The sequence below is a fragment of the Electrophorus electricus genome, chromosome 1 (assembly GCF_013358815.1).
Source record: "Electrophorus electricus isolate fEleEle1 chromosome 1, fEleEle1.pri, whole genome shotgun sequence".
In the NCBI taxonomy this organism is placed as follows: domain Eukaryota; kingdom Metazoa; phylum Chordata; class Actinopteri; order Gymnotiformes; family Gymnotidae; genus Electrophorus; species Electrophorus electricus.
The window spans coordinates 26,726,376-26,743,313 of NC_049535.1; the positions used below are offsets into that span (position 1 = coordinate 26,726,376).

Here is a 16,938-nt window from a genome sequence, read left to right on the forward strand (position 1 = left end):
AGCTTAGCCTATATTTCTGGATCCATATCTGCTAGGATTGGTCCAAATTATTGTTAGTCTGTAAGAAAACAAAAGCAAATTAAAATATTCAACAGAAGAGATGGCCATTGTGCCTCGTTGATTTGTTTTTTGCTACTGTGTTCATTATGTATAGTTCCTAAAAGAAATCTGCACTGATTACAAAGGTTCATTCTGTGCAGTTCTGTATGCCATATATGTTTAGCAATTGGTGGAAAATTCCATATCATTTTATTTATGCATTTGAAAATATTACATGAAAAAGTCAATAGCAACTAGGGTAGTAGTGAGGTTAGCAGTTACAAAGCAGGTAGCTAAGTTCAAAACAACCTGACATGTCCAGTTTCATGTAGAAACCACCCTTTACTGTATCTAATACTCAAAACTATGAGCTCATAGAAAAGGTGAACACAGTTGTCTAATCCTTTTGGCCATCTGCCACTTCAAAACCTGGGAGTGTTTATGGATATTCTGCACACGGTTCTTGTATGTCAGTGCAACATGGTTTACCAAGGGAGTGCATAGCTCTATCGCTCGCTGCTAACCGAGGATACTTTTGATTTGGAACTAAGCTGTTTAGTGGAAGCAACCTCCGGAACCTCTTTCTGTATACTGTCAGTACGCGTACCTCTAGGGCAGCTCTACTCTGTTCCCAGACAGATGATGTTCGCCACTACACATCTCATATTCATAGTGGAGACTGTGAAGCATTACCCGAGTTCAAAGAATCCTACAGTCTTGACAGGGGTAATGTGATATGCTGTGTACCAGTGCAGTGAGGATACCTTACACTCTGTCATCAGGCTATGCATACCTGGTTACAACTGAGAACAAGCTGCTTTTTGGATAGGACTGAAAATGTTGCGTTTTATTCTGGCATAAAATCAAGCAAAAAAGTTTGTTCAGTTTGAATTTGGAATTGTTTTATCTCTTTCTATCAAAGGAGAAAATGAAATTCACGTATTTTCTGGTGGCCCTTTGATCTTGCCTTATGTCAAATGCGCATAGGGTGGAGTCTTCACCCAAAAGGGCGTGGAAAAGAAAACTTGAATGGTGACAGGGACTGAAAGTTATTTTGAATTGAAAGAAAGGGACACCATGACACTTTACATGGCAAAGAAATCCAGTTATGGAATTCATAAATATATTATCATAATTTGAAAGCATACGTCTACAGCTCTGAGCGTCGGACAAGCAGTTTACGCTTTAAACGGAATAAGAATCGATTAGCGTCAAATCTTTTGTAGTAAATATAAGTCATATATAGGCTTAACCATTATGTTGTTAGTGGTTTACCGCTTGTGCGCTTCTGAGGACCGCGACTCATGGGATGCAGTATATGCAGAACTAGGCTGAACTTCGGGAGAGCGCTGTCCAAGGCATCGCTGCCATTTACAATGCTCTTGCTTTCTGCATGTCTTTTCTACTGTTTAACGGGATTGTGCGACTCTGCGCCGAAAATCGGCAATCAGCTAATGTTATTAAGATATAATGGGCCGGATAAAGCGCAGTTCGTAGCTATCTCTCATCACATGGAACCTCCAAAAAACAGGACCGCGTCCGCAGCAGTCACGCTGTCCGCTCGGTTTGTCAGCGCACTTTCACAGCCCCTGGTCCCGGAAAACAGCCTACTCGAGACTTTCGCCAAAAGCGGAATCTTTGTTTCAAACACTTATGGTAGTAAGAAATTTCCTCAGGCTGTAATAATCGGAGTTAAGAAAGGGGGCACGAGGGCACTGCTGGAGTTTCTACGCGTTCACCCTGACGTCCGTGCAGTGGGAGCCGAACCGCATTTCTTTGACAGATTCTATGACAAAGGACTTGAGTGGTACAGGTAAGGCAATGTGTTTAACATCATTTCAAGTAATGTAGCATGCATGCATAATGCTAAGCAAAGCTTTAATTATCAGCGCAGCCTACCAACTCACAACAAAGGTCACATATTGCACATATGAAGGGAGGTCTGTTCAAGATATTCAGCTAATACATTTTAAACTTGTTATCACATAGAAATACCTCATAAACGTTTCTAGGTTTCAGTAAAAAATATTAGGACCAGCATTTTGGATAAGTATGCCCTGGGAATATATCTCACCTGTTCACCTGTCACTCTACCTAGACATCCTAGCCCCTTGGGTACAGTACATCATCATTATACAGCAGAGATATCAATACTTTCTTATGCCCTGTGATGAAATGTGCAAAATAACCTATCATGTTCAAATGGGAATGTGTGGTGTATATGGATAATGAAGTAAGCAAATGCACCAAATTGACAGGAATCTGACTGACAGATCAATCTTAGGAATGAGGGATGGAGAACACAGATGCACAGAACCCTAATGCAGATGAATAAGTGTCTGTTGTTAAATGTGTGATAATAGGAAAGTTATATAACTGAGCATTTGTGGAAATATTGCAACTGAAATCATAACCGTAAAAGGGTTGTAACTACTGTACAATTCTAATGGAAAAGATGACCTGAATAACCAAAGCTATAATTTTGCCCACTGCCAAGTGCAGTGAGTAGAACCACTCTTGATGATCTCCAGATGTTTGGAGGATCCTTGAGAATTAAGTAAAAGAGAGTTTTCTCCTATCTCCAACAGCACTCCTGACTTCGGTGGAAAAGGAGGCATGCAGAGAGAGATTGAGAGAGGATATGAGAAATAAATGTAAAGAGAGAGACAGACAGAGTGAGAAAGAGAGAGAGAAACAGAGAGAAACGGAATTGAGGAATGAAAGGTCATGCAACATGCGTGGTAGCAATTTGGTCTCATAGTGCTTCTCTCTCACCTGACACTTTTAGCAACTTTCAGACTTTCAGACAGCAAACACTGGACAAACATGTGGTAACACTTGCTTCTTATAATCTTGGTGCAGTTGAATGCACCTTTCCCATCTCTCACACCTCTCTCCCCACTCAGACCTGCATTCAGCGACTCACTATGAGAGGAGAGGAAGTGTGTTCCTGTGGCAGCCCTCGCCTCCAGATGCCAACATGCTGCACTCTGTATTTTTTAATTGCCTAGAGGAAGCTGGGATCCAGTAGTGGGCATGCCACCAGCTGCCTTCTCCTGAAAAGCAACCGTACTCCACAACTTTATGCATGGCAAGCTTATTACATACAGATGTGGCCATAGCAAAGATGTCTGTGAGAAGGCGTTTCTAGAACTGACTGCTGCCAACTTTGCAATGGGGGCGACGAAGGGCAGTAGGCTACAGCCAGTCGAGCTAACAGTGTGTCGACTGACCAAAACAATCACACCTGTGCCTTCAATAAAAGTTTGACACTGCATGGCATGAGGAGAGAACCCAGCTTTCAGCTAATTTGAGAGAACCATGCTCACACTTGCACAAGAGCCCAAAAAGAGGTGTTTGTCAGGGATAAAAAATGCACCTGTTGTCTGTACCCTGAGAAGTTTGGAAGATCAGAGTGTTTACTCTTCAATCAAAAGTGAGCATTTTCACAGCTAACCTCTTATGCAGGTGACTGACAGTGTTCCATGCTCCCAAGACCATGCAGCCACTAGGCTGCTGGCCAACCGCAACATGTCAGAGCACACTTCCAGCACCGCTGCTCCTTGCCTCCCACTCGGAAACCTGAGAGGGTCCGGCTTGCAGTCACGCTTGGACACACTGCTCCAAGCTCACACTGCACTCATTTACAGTCCTCTTCAGAATATAGTGTCAGGAACTACTCTGACCCACCTATGGCAGGCCTAGGTTTGGAGCTGGCTCCTTAACCAGCCGGATTTCCCTTACAGGGCTTTTTCCCGTTCTTGCATACTGAGGTCTCAGCTTGAAGGTGGTCTAGTGTAGGTAGGGAGAAGGTCCTTTGTGATAGTGAAATGTCTGAAAGATCCATAGCACTACATGACTTTCTGTGCTGCTGCAATGAGAGGACTGTTGAGGGGAATGTTCATGGAGGAACTACTGTGCGATCAACATGGTTTTGGTTTGTGTTTTCCTTGTCTGTACAGCTGAAATGTCCAGCAAATGATTAATATGTCTGTTATTTAGCCTTTTGCCAATCCACAGACACTTGAGCACTGAGGCTGTAGATGTGTGTGTGAGGGGGGAGAGACTAAAAGACAAAAAGAGTGTGTGCCTTAAGTTTCTGTGTCTGAGATGTGTCCTTTGTCTTTACTGCAAATTTTAAAAAATGTACATACTTGATCATTAAAATATAACTGAGGACTGAGTCGAGTATATCTTAGACAGCTCATCGCATGCCAGAAAAACAACAAACCTCAAAATCTGCAAACTCAAGAGTAGATGGGTGCGGACTCTACCACGGCATTGACAGGATGAAAAGAAAAATGTAATCCAAAAGAATGTCTAGCACATTGCACTACCAAAGCAGAGCAAAATGCCCAAATGTGTCTCTTGACGTCTATTGTTTTTTAACTAATTTTCAGTTGCTGCCAAGTCCCTTTGTTTACAGTTCTGGAAGTTCACTTACATGTGCAGATCTAAGGACTTTAAGACAAACCCATAAGAGCTCTGCTGAAAATATCCCAAATAAGGCCTTAATGATTTTTTTTTTCTTTTTTTTGTGTGTGTGTTAAAGGGTTTTAGAACAGCAATTTCATAGGACTTAGAAAACTAAGCACATACTCAGACAGAAAAACCATCACCTTTTATGGCATAGTTCTGTGGCTAAGTGCACTGATGACACAGCCAACCTGACCTCAATGGCCCAGTAACACTTCTGTGTGGCGTTGGTTAATTAAATAATTTGTTTTCCTGTTAGTCTTTGAATCTCAGTGGATTAAAAAGAGATTGCTCTACACACAGTTCGCAAACATTTAGAAATGCAGTCCAGCCCATTCCAAAAACGTATTAAATATTTGAATATGAATTTTTTATGGTGCACTTTAATGCAGAAATCTGTTTGGCTTTAGTATGCGTGACACCTTTACAAGAATTCTACTTGTAACATAGTCAAATGAAAGATTTGATTGTGCAAATTACATACCTGTAAGTACCTGTCATTCTTGTTAGAACTACTTAGCAGCTGTTGCACTCTTTCCAAGCTGTCGAGTAAAGCTTATTTTTGGAAAAAAAAAAAGGGAAATTTGTTTTGGGATGGAATGTTCTTAGCAAGGAATAGGCAGGAAAACAACACCTGGAGTCCAGATTTCTGATCATCCAAAATTATGATTGATAGATCAGAGACCGAGAATGAAGTGCTTCCACAGCAATCCATTTTTGTTTTGTAGTGTCAGATCATTATGATGTTTCAGTGGGAAAACTCCAGCGTGCAAGTGTTGTCATTAATACGTTGACAGCTCATCGATGTGCTGACCTCTCACCCCTGACCCTGAAGGACACTGGTAACTGGATTGACATTAAATGTAGCTATGAATAGTTGATGGAGTGGCACTGATCATTCTGTACGACATCAATTGTAAGCATGAAGTATATGTAATATATTTCACTGGTCATATTGTACCCTCTTTGAAGCTATTAGCTTTAGACATTTAGACATTCTGTCAGAATAAAAAAAATACATAGCTTTTTCCCATCTACCCTATGAATATCGCAATAAAAATGGCCCTCAAAATTAGTGTGGAACCAGATTTCCTTTGTGGCCCATATCTTCATTACCATGAAGGTGTTGGATCTGATTGTACATTATCATCCCAAGCTTCACCATGAAATCATATTTTCTCTGCTTCTCTAAACCCACTCATTAAAATCATATCCTCTGTCATGACAAAGCTTTTTCTGTGGAAATATGTATGTAAGGTACAATAAAATCACTACATTAAAATGGGGACATTTTAGAACTTTCTCTGTCCACACTGGATGTCCATAGAATATATACATAAAAATGCATTTCACATTCATTGATCATACATGACTTTAATATTGATTAGACAAGATTTATTTTCCTTGTTTGATTCTAATACAAAATTCAGATTGATTGATTGATGATGTGATGCTCGATTGATTAATTCAGTCCTGCCTATGGATACAGAGCCATAGTCGTCACAATTGTCCTTGTAGTTTTTGTCACGGGTATAAAAACCTTTTTACCTTAATGCCTTGATATCACTGTACACTGTACAACATTTTACACTTTAAATTTATATGAAACTAAGTACTGACTCAGTTAAAATTTGTAGATTGGGTTAGGTTGAGAACCTCTGCTCAAATCTTGACTTCACTTTAATAATGGAATGGCTTAATCTTTGAAAAGGCCTTTGGCTGACTAAAACAACTTACTGGATGGATTTATCTTACAGAGGAGGATAATTGCTCCCCAGGCAGGCTGAAAAAGTTTATGTGAGATGACTTCCTTATATAAATGGTGTCATAACCTTTTTAAAGGACCTCACCTGCTACAAGCCTACTCTTGAGTGTTCTCTATGGTTAGTAGGTTTTAGTGGAAATAACCGTATTTAACAGTGGAGGAAGTGGTTTACTGTAAAGTAGGCTTGGACATCATCTTTAAAGTGTCAGTGGGCAGGAAACACGAGCAGGAAGGCATTCGCAAATGCATCTGATTAGAATTAGCATAATTTAAGGAAAATTGTGGTTCATATTTTGGACATCCATATAATACTGCTGACTTGAGTAATGATGATCTCCACCACTCCAATGGCAATAAGTCTCACAGGAAACAAAGTTCACCGATGGGAGGAAAGAGCACTGAGGAATTGGCCAGTATGAAATTTCTATGATGCTTGGTTGTCATGCTTGGATGCTCTGCCATCCCCACAAAGAATAATGTTAGGTTACAATGATGGAATGTGTTCAGTGAAAAAGAAATAGTGCAAGCAAAGGCCAATTGCTTTGTCACACCAAATCAAACATTGCAAATCTATTTTTCATATTATAGGTACCACACTGTATATTATGTTAAAATTTTATTATTTTGATAGTACTGTCAAAATAGCAGCACTGGACACAAGGAAAAGCCCACGGAGGTTAGTTTTAAACATTTCCAGAAGGTGTTTTTAAAATCGGATAGGCTAATATTGGATAAGAGAAAAAATTGGGTTCCTCAGATTTAAGTATGTGTAAAAAATGACTCAAAAAGCTCTTCAAAGTTACAGCTCCTGTGGTAAGAAATTCTGACAGTGAAATGACAGTACCCTGGGGGTGGATGCCTATTCCTTAGCCACTGATGATTCTTGCCACAAACATACAACTATGGGTTTCCTCTGTCTGCCCCTTGTGGACAGTGACAGTTGGGCCTCCCTATATGAGGAATGAAGTCATTAGTCCACTCTGGCATGCTGTGCACCCAGACAGAATACATCTAAACTCCAGTGGAGCACTAATGCCCCTGTTAAGTTGAGTCTAGGTTTGTTCAGTTATGCTGTTGAGTGGAGGGTTCACTCTCATTCCACAAGAGTACACATACGAGTTTAGACATAATAGTGGAGAATTTTAAACCAACTCTATCTATGACTCTATAACTTCAGGAAGTTTCTGCTAGTAAAGGTGGAATGCTGTCAGTCAGTTTTGCAGTGCTGATTTTTCACCCTAGGTCTCCGTCCCGAGGCCATGTTCCTGCCCGTCACAGTCCTTGTCTGTCTGTGGCAACCTGGCGCCTCACAGGACCTGGCTGTCCAACACGTCAGCCTGCTGTCCCCCAAAGACATAACCCAGAGGACGAGCTGCCAATGTGGAAAACCACAGAGCAGCATTGTCCACATAATGATCTCATTTCACACTGTCCTTGTCTCATATGTACTTTAGTTTAGCTTTATTGTCTTCTTACTTCGCTCTACAGCTTTATTAAATCCTTTTCACACTTATCTCAATACCATGTCCACATCTTCATACCTCTTCACAAAGTGTGCTTTTGAAACATACACCTCAGCACATCAATTAACCTTTTCAATTAACCAATTAACCACCAAAACACTTCATATTTCAAATTCACTTGATTTTCCAAAAGTGACTTGTGCTTCCATAATTATAACATATGCTTCCTCCCAGTGAATTGTCACTCAATATACAATGAAATTCAAAAAACCACCAACTCATAACACTGCAAGAAGATACATATACTCTGTGTTTTTGCATCTACAAATATTTAAAGACAGCTGAAAAAAAATCTTTGATATGTTGTCTTAGCTGTCACAAAAGATGTCATGACTAAATGTGTTAACTTTAAATGAATGAATGTTTTACTGTACCAAAACCCAGAATAACAATATTTACTGTATAATGTAAAGTAATATATGACAAAGGACCAAATCAGAAAAGTATTCTTCAGGAAGTTTACTGGATTTTGCTATTTATTGTCATGTTGCAATATACTGTAGTTCAGAGAAGAAAAATATATACAATCAATAGCAAATACAGTATTGTAATGTCAATTCAGTATTTTCAGTATATACAGTCATATACTGAACATATTTGTCTTCCTATAAATATCAGAAGTCTACTGTTGGCCTGGTCTATCCATCCTGTCCTCTGCATTTGGCCATAGATTTTCATCATCACAACAAATATATGGTAACAGGACACAAACAAAAAAACACCTGGGTAGGTCATTAGCTGAAATGACAGCTAAGTGTTTCAGCAGAACAAGTACTGCAGTAAAAGTGAAGAAATCTATTCAGTGACAACATCTATATTTTTCGTATATACATGCACATATCAATCCAAGTATGACAACTTTTGTATCAATGATAACTATGCTACAAACAAAAAAACCTGAATAAACTTACTGCTAATATTAAAAAAAAAGCTATCTTACATATTTCAAGTGTATATTTTCATTTGTCTGCCAAAATACACCATATTTTCATTCACTGCAATCAGCATATTGTTGGGTTTTGAACTGAAGGTTAACTGTTTTGAACAGAGTATCTAAAGGTCCGCAAAATTTGCTGTAGTTGTACAGACTTGTGCTGGTGGTGAGCACGGACTGAGAGAATTTGGAAGAAGTGGTGACTGAATGCCTTTTGTATCAAAGCAATGCAAAAGTAATGCTTTGACTTCGCATAGTCTATTGACATGATGACATGAAGAAAACAGCACATGTTCACACAGTAAAGTTGACAAAAGTGCTCTAACAGTTGTTAATGTCACCATTTCAGTGATGTCATTATTGAAAAGAAACATTCAGCAGTCTTGTTCCATCATCATCCATCAGTTCCCATTACAAGCTACAACTCTTATGAAGGGTACTCACATTCATTCACTGATGGCTTGCGAAGAGCTCAAAATACAATAACAAATATAAACCTGTTCACCTCTTTAGCTGTAGAAACAGACACACACACACACACACACACACACACACACACACACACACACACACACACACACACACACACACACACACACACACACACCTACCTCCCTAGTATTTAAAGTCATGCATTTTAAAAGCATAAGCAGATCTTTCCTTCAGCATGTCTGGACATGTGGCACAGCAAAACATTTATCATTTTCAAAATCTGAAGGCGAAGTGGATATCATGGTAACAACTATTAGAGTACTTCTCTTAACTTGATTGCATTTACATGTACTGCTTTCTTCATGTCTGGACAGACATTTTCATTTCATGACTGTTGAAAATTTAAACTAGCAGTATTTTGCATGTGTTATTCTAGGGAGAGGCACAAAGTTGTATATGATTTACACATACACATACACATGGACTGCTGACATGATTTATATGTATTGTAGTGACAATGACAGCAGTTCTGTGACATGTGATACAAGGTTTGACTGGAGTTTTCCTACTTTGTTTGACCTGCCTCCTCTTTAGGGCCTTATTTATGCTCTATGCACTTACAGCATTGAGTAGTAGCAGAAACAATGACCATTTTGCAATTATTTTGGACATTTTACAAGTTTATTTTTGAGTAAGTTCTCAATTTCTGTGCCTTAAAAACATGATTTAGCTCATGCTTCAAGGCACACAAGATTGGCTGTGGAATACTAGGAATGGCTGCAGGCCCTGGAGAAGGGTGTGATTTCAAAGCGCTAACTGGCTTAAATACTAGAGTACAGGAAAATGAACAGTGGGTAGGGCTCAAATGATCATTATGGAGAGAAACTTATATGTATAATCAGTAACAAATAGCTCCTGTGGGGACCTCTGAACCTAAATTCCACTGAACCTAAAAGCCTGGTACACACCCTGCCATAAGTCGATGTTTAAGGAAAGCAAGTCAAAGTCAAAACTTTGTGGAACTGTGCAATAAGTTTGGAAGACCACACCAGAATTCTTTCTTTCTGACTCACACCCACCATAAATAGGGATACTGGTATCTTCTGTCAGCCATATGCATGTCTGTTCTCCCTTTCTTCCTACATCTTCATGTTATTCTTGTTGGTTTTTTTCTTCATATTATTTATTCTTTTTATTGTGTTATCGTGTTATATACAGTGGCAAGAAAAGGTTTGTGAACCTTTTGCAATTATCTGGACTTTTGCATTGATTGCTAATATAATGATCATTATGCCATTGTACCATTTATGTCTTTTATTGAGCACATTGATTAAACATCCAGAGTACACTCTAGAAAATGCAAGTGAACCCATTGAATTTAAAAACCTGATACTATTTTTAATAACCTGTACTAAAACATGCAACATTTGTTTCTTGTAGCTGCAAATAAGATTTACTCAATGGAGGAATTGAGGAGGAATTTTGGACTGTTCCTTCCTGCAAAAGGAAACAAGCAACAATTGTAAAGTGAAACAAGCAATACTTGTAAAGCAAAACAGGCGAGTGTAATAGCCACATATATACACACCAGGGAATTGCTCAGTACATGCGATAGAACAGAGATAATACTTTGCAGTGAATGAACGGAACCAGAGAGAATAAATAGCGTAGCAAAGATGAGACACAGGTGACATTAGTAAACTGGTAATGAAGATGTGGTGAGGTTGTACTGGGGAAGATGGGAGTTGCAGTCATGGACTGAGGGTGGTTGCATGACAGATGGCTTGTGTGCCCAGTCTCTTCAGGTCATGTCATAGCATCTTGATAGGGTTAAGGTCAGGACTCTGGACTCGGGTCTTGGCCATTCCAAGTGCCCAAATCTTTTTCTTTTTGAACCTTTAGTTGTTAATTGATTCATTGTCTTGTTGCATCTTTTGATACACCTTTGGATCCATTGTTCCTTCAATGGTTGCAAGGTGTACAGGCCTTGAGGCAGCAAGGCAGCCCCAAACCATGAGACTCCCTCCACCATGCTTCACAGTTGGGATGTGGTTTGGTTTTGGTGTGAAGGAATCCTTTACCTCCAAACATAGTGTTGTACATGTTAAAAAGATCTGTCTCATCTATCCATAGAACATTTTCCCACTTCATATGGGCCGCAATGGGTTTTTTGGACAGCAGCGATTTCCTCTATGGTGTCCTTCCCTGAATACGTTTTAAAATGTTTTTGTAATAGGGGGGCACATGATTAGAGGTGTGTGTAGTTTGTAGAGTCTTCTGTAGGTCTTTACTCTTGTTTTTTTCTCACCTGTTTCAGGATTGCCCATTGTGCTCTTGGAATGATCTTAAAAGTACACTCCTAGTGAAAGTAGCAGCAGTCCTGAATTTTTTCCATTTGTGCACAGTTTGATTAACCATGTACTGATGCATGCCATGTATTAAGCAATGCTTTTTAGCTTTTTCCAGCTTCATTTGTCTCTATAACATATCTTTTGAGATCTTTTGAAAGTTGTTTGCCAAGTTGTTGTCTTAAAAAGAACAGATTTTTCAGTAACCAGGCTGTGTGCCTTTATTAATGGGTAAAGCACCTATGAAACCCATACTTCCAATGTCATTTCCTTAACTGAAACACCTTTTGCCAAACAGGTCTTTGAGAAGTAATTAAAAGAGAGTTTTGCTTACTTGCACTGTATCTGTGCTGTGCATGTTTACTCAGTGTGCACAATAAAAGACATGAACAATTGTTTGTGTGTTACTAGTTAGTTAGAGTTTGTTTGTCTATAATAATGGCTTAGATAATGATCAAACAATATTTTATTAGTAATCAATGCAGAAATTCCAGGGTTGCAAATAATTCCAAAGGTTTCACTTACGTTTTCTTGCAACTGTAGGTAGAACATCATGCCACAGCAAATTGCAAATTTTCCTCCTCTTACCAGCATATTCCATCCACTTAGCCTTTAGACTTTCACTAAGGGTGTGGTTTGTAAGTCTTTACTGTAGTCAGTCAGCACAAGGAATTTACGACTTTATACTACATTAATTAATTTTTCCTAGTACAGTCTCAGTCCAAAACCTGGAAGGTTATATTTAATCCTGTAACACAACATTTAATGATTTTCTTTGGTGCCTTCACCACATTAACTATGGATGAACTATCAGCTAGACAGGCTTTAGTCATTTCCACAAACAATACTTAACAGAAGACCTTTTAGAGTCATTGAGGAGGTGATTGAAGACACACACACACACACACACACACACACACACACACACACACACACACACACACACACACGCGCACACACACACACACACACACACACACACACACACACACACACACACATACACTCACACTCCTGTCTTTCTCTTGCATGCCATCCAGCTCACACCTTGGAGACAGACACATTGATCTGAAGTTATTGGGTCTCAGAGTCACAGAAACACTGATATATGATACGCCAGTGAGGCTGGGCAGTGTACTTAGGCAAGAGTACTTCATAGATATTCCCTTTACCTTTCCTGAAAAGCATACACAAGGTTGTTCACAAAAAAACCCTTTAGACCCTTAAGAATTATATAACCCTTTAGAAATATATATTGTTTAACTTTTCATGTTAGACTAGTTTGTTTTTATAGTTTTTGTTCTGTTTCTTATGCATAGCCTAATGGAAAATTTCACTTGTTGAACTTCCGCCATGGTTGTCAAAGTATGTCAAAGTCCAAATGTTTTCACTGTAAAAAGAATGTGACATGTCTTTTGTGGGTACTTTCCAAAACCAGCATTTATTTAAGCTAAGGATATGTGCATTCTTATGTATATACTTGACTGGAATGTATATGTGACAGGAATTTCCATCCATGGTAGCCACCCCTGACATCAATATAAGTTCCTGATACTAATATGTCACCTTGATCATTTTCAAAGATATGTCAGCATTAAATCCATATAAAATGACTTGAAAGTCCTCAATTGAAGGCCCGAGACAAACAAGTTTTAAACAAATCCATGTGGTAAATATCAGTGGAGTAACTGGACATGGTGAAAGAGAATTAAGCACTAGTAGCATTTTGATGCATTTTATTCGTTGTACTGATTATTTCATTCAGAATGTGTAGTCGTTTCTTTGATCATTTTTTTAGTTGTAATTTTTGTTATGTGCCCGCTATAGGTCAAAGGTCTATAAATAGGAGAAAGAACGCACAGACGTTGTAGCTGTTTGGGAGCATACAGCTTTCGACCTGGTGATTGTGATCTTCGGCTGTATGTTTATTTAGTTATGTTTGTTTTGTGTCACATTTCTTTATTTTGCTTTGTTTATTATTATTATTATTATTATTATTATTATTATTTTGGATTTCAACTATAACTCAAAACCTCAATAAAACAGGTCTTGTTTATTGATTGTTGAATCTGTTGGACCTCATGTTTGCAACAAACAAATGATCCATAGTCAACACCATTAGGCAAATGACCAGCTGAAGGTTTTAAATTTGGATAATTGGTCATATTAGAATGTTTAGGGTAATTCTACTTTATATAGTTATGCTTTCTTTTAATTATGCTTTTGTACTCTTATTTAAAAAAGGATATCCTCTCAGGGACTGAGAGACAGTTATGTTGATAAGATGGTTTCAGGGATTGAATAAAGTCTGACATCTACTCAAGGGTTGAGAAACGACTATTTCGCTGCACAAAATAGTTACCGTAAATTATGCAAAGAATAATATCCTCTCCGTGATTGAGAGAAGACTCTATCCTCTCAGTAATTACAGTTGTACTTTTATTTCTTTGTCTCTTTTAATTTCTTACTGTATCAAATTATTTAATCCGTTTTCCTCTTCTTTTAATTATAAGTGATTTTAATTATTTTATTTGTATTTATGTTTGAATTATTTTTTTCTATTCATTTAATCATATTTTTGTTTTATTTCTATTCTCCTACATCTGTTTCCTTGTATTTTCTCATTTTAAAGCACTTTGAATGACTGCACTATATGAAAGATGCTATATAAAATAGCATAATTTGGAACGCTAAGAAATATTTCTCTGTTCTTTCCACTTCACATGAAAAATCCAGCAGTATTCTAACTTAAATGTAACTCTTTTTTCCCTTTTAATAGTGTAGCCTTTGGTAATAATTGAAAATTCAGTGATATATATTATCCACCACCAGCTCCTGTAATGGAAACTTGTACATCTCCTCCTACAACTCATATGGATTACTAATGTAACAAACATTTTGATTATCAAAATATATTGATAATCAGTTTATAGACTGAAATTATTCTCCCCCTGGGGAGCGCACATTGCTGTCTTCCCTGAAATAAAGAAAACACTGGATCACATTTTTTAAAATGTATAACTTGTCACATATATTAAATTAGTTTGGTGAAGTGATTTGGTGAAGTGACTACATTTTAATAATTCAGTTGTGATCAACTCTGGACACTTCACATTTTACATTGATACAGGCACATGAAAATATAATTATTTACAGCTTAATGTTTTACATCTTCAAAGCATCCAAGTAACTTCTAGTAGCAGGACTCCATTAACTGTAAATCTCCAAAACCACATTCCAAGGAATCAGGTCTGGTGTTTAAAACAGGACGCCTTAGTGTATGGACTTGCTTCCTTAGTTTCTTCAGAGACCCAGAAGTAGCCAATCTCTTCCACATACACAGGAGGAGCCAGAGACAGTGGGAGGGAAGGTGGAAGTCTTGGGGAAATTACCATTAAGTGGTTCTTGTGGCTTTGTGGCTTTTGCTGATCAGATCCGTATTGAATGGCATCCTGTTTCACATGAGGCCCATAAGGATCCTTTAATTACCCTGCTCTAGAGAGAAAAGAGAGTTGGGCTTGTACGCAGCCATTGACAAAGCCAACCGCCGTCATTTGATTTACCTCACATGTTAGCAAACAAAAGCTCTAAGATGTGGTGGTTTGGCTCAGATGAAGAGCTGCAGGGTATGCTTCCAATGTAATCTTTTGGCAGGAAGAACCATCATTAGTCCTTCGTAGTTAGTGTAAATTAAATGAGGAGAGAACTATTTATCTGCTTTCCAGAGATCTTTTTGTGCAGAATGTGCAGACTTCCATGTGCACAACTAAGATTCCAGAAATTCTTATTTTGTTGCTAACTTAAACTATAAAATCATCCCTTCCACAGAAACCTGATGCCAAGGACCCTTGATGGGCAGATTACCATGGAGAAAACGCCCAGCTACTTTGTCACCAAAGAGGCCCCATCCCGGCTCTGCGCCATGAGCTGTGAGACCAAACTCATCGTGGTGGTGCGGGACCCAGTGACCCGAGCTGTGTCGGACTACACCCAGACTCTGAGCAAGAATCCTGAGCTGCCCTCCTTCCAGAGCCTGGCATTCAAGAATGTGAGCTCAGGGGCCGTGGACACCACGTGGAGTGCCGTGCGCATCGGTATGTATGCCCAGCACCTGGACAACTGGCTGCGTCACTTCCCACTCTCACACCTCCTGTTTGTAAGTGGTGAGAGGCTGGTGAGCGACCCAGCCGAGGAGATGGGCCGCGTGCAGGATTTCCTGGGCCTTAAGCGCATCATCAGTGACAAGCACTTCTACTTCAACCACACCAAGGGCTTCCCCTGCTTGAAGAAGCCAGAGGGCAGCAGCAGACCCCGCTGCCTGGGGAAGTCCAAGGGCAGGACTCACCCCCGCATCCCCACCGAGGTGCTGCACAAGCTCAGGGAGTTCTATAGGCCTTTCAACCTCAGGTTCTACCAAATAAGTGGACAGGACTTTGGCTGGGAATGAGGTGATGGGAGCCCAGTGATGTCACAAAGAACACATGACGCATGTGTGTTGTGAGACTTTTTTTTTTTTATATTACATGCTCTCTAAACTGGAGATGAACTGAGCCAAATGTGTTGGAAAAGTATACTGTATATGTATAGAGGCATGCCAAAACTGAAATGATGTTTGTGAAAAGTTTCATGGTTCACAATAATGAATAAAACAGAGTATTATGCAATGTACAGAATATTGTATATGACCATACAGACTGATAAAGATTAACATTTGATACACACTTTGACTGCTGGAACCCAACAGGTTCTCTTGTACTGTATATTTAAACATTTTATGTAAATATGTTTATCTATCCACTAATATGATAAGCTAGTATAGCATGAGTGTTGATCCAACAGTCATCCTCTGTTCCAAACCATTATTCCACAGTTTGCACCAGTGTAGTTATGACAACCATTACTAAGTTCTTTGTAGGGTTATTAAGAGTTATACAGTAAAACAATAATATGACCTGTTACTAGGCTGATTAGAAATTCTCTAACAAAAATACATTTCCAGTGTCTGACAGCATTTTGTCTGTTCAGCCAAAGCAATGTGAGTGATTCAGAGTAAACTGTAAGTGTCTGTGGGATATTTGAACATTATTATATACTGTCTGGACCAAACATGAGCATCCACACAGCTACTGTGTGTAAGCAAATCTAATTCTGCTGCCTCACAAAATATTTCTTTAAGTATTTCTTACTGATGAAATGCTTGAAATTATAAATGACAGATTCATTTGACACTAATGCTTCTATATATATTTTGTTGTTGTTGATGTTGTCATTGTTCATATAAACATGTACTGGCTATAAAATATGCACTATTTGGTCCTTCACCAGAAAATGCATGGAGATGCAAGGAGATGTGCAGCTTCAAATTAAAAGAACATACAACATACATCATGTCTGACATAATCACAGCATTTCCATTATTCT

The 16,938-nt window shown here is 38.8% G+C and overlaps 1 protein-coding gene across 1 annotated transcript; it reads left to right on the top strand.

Moving 5' to 3' along the window:
- Positions 1–1,343: 1,343 nt before the first annotated feature.
- Positions 1,344–15,964, top strand: LOC113573247 (heparan sulfate glucosamine 3-O-sulfotransferase 6). Its single transcript, XM_027003378.2, has 2 exons — positions 1,344–1,852; positions 15,346–15,964. The coding sequence occupies exons 1-2, from the start codon at positions 1,344–1,346 to the stop codon at positions 15,962–15,964; spliced, it is 1,128 nt and encodes a 375-aa protein (XP_026859179.2).
- The last annotated feature ends 974 nt before the right edge of the window (positions 15,965–16,938 follow it).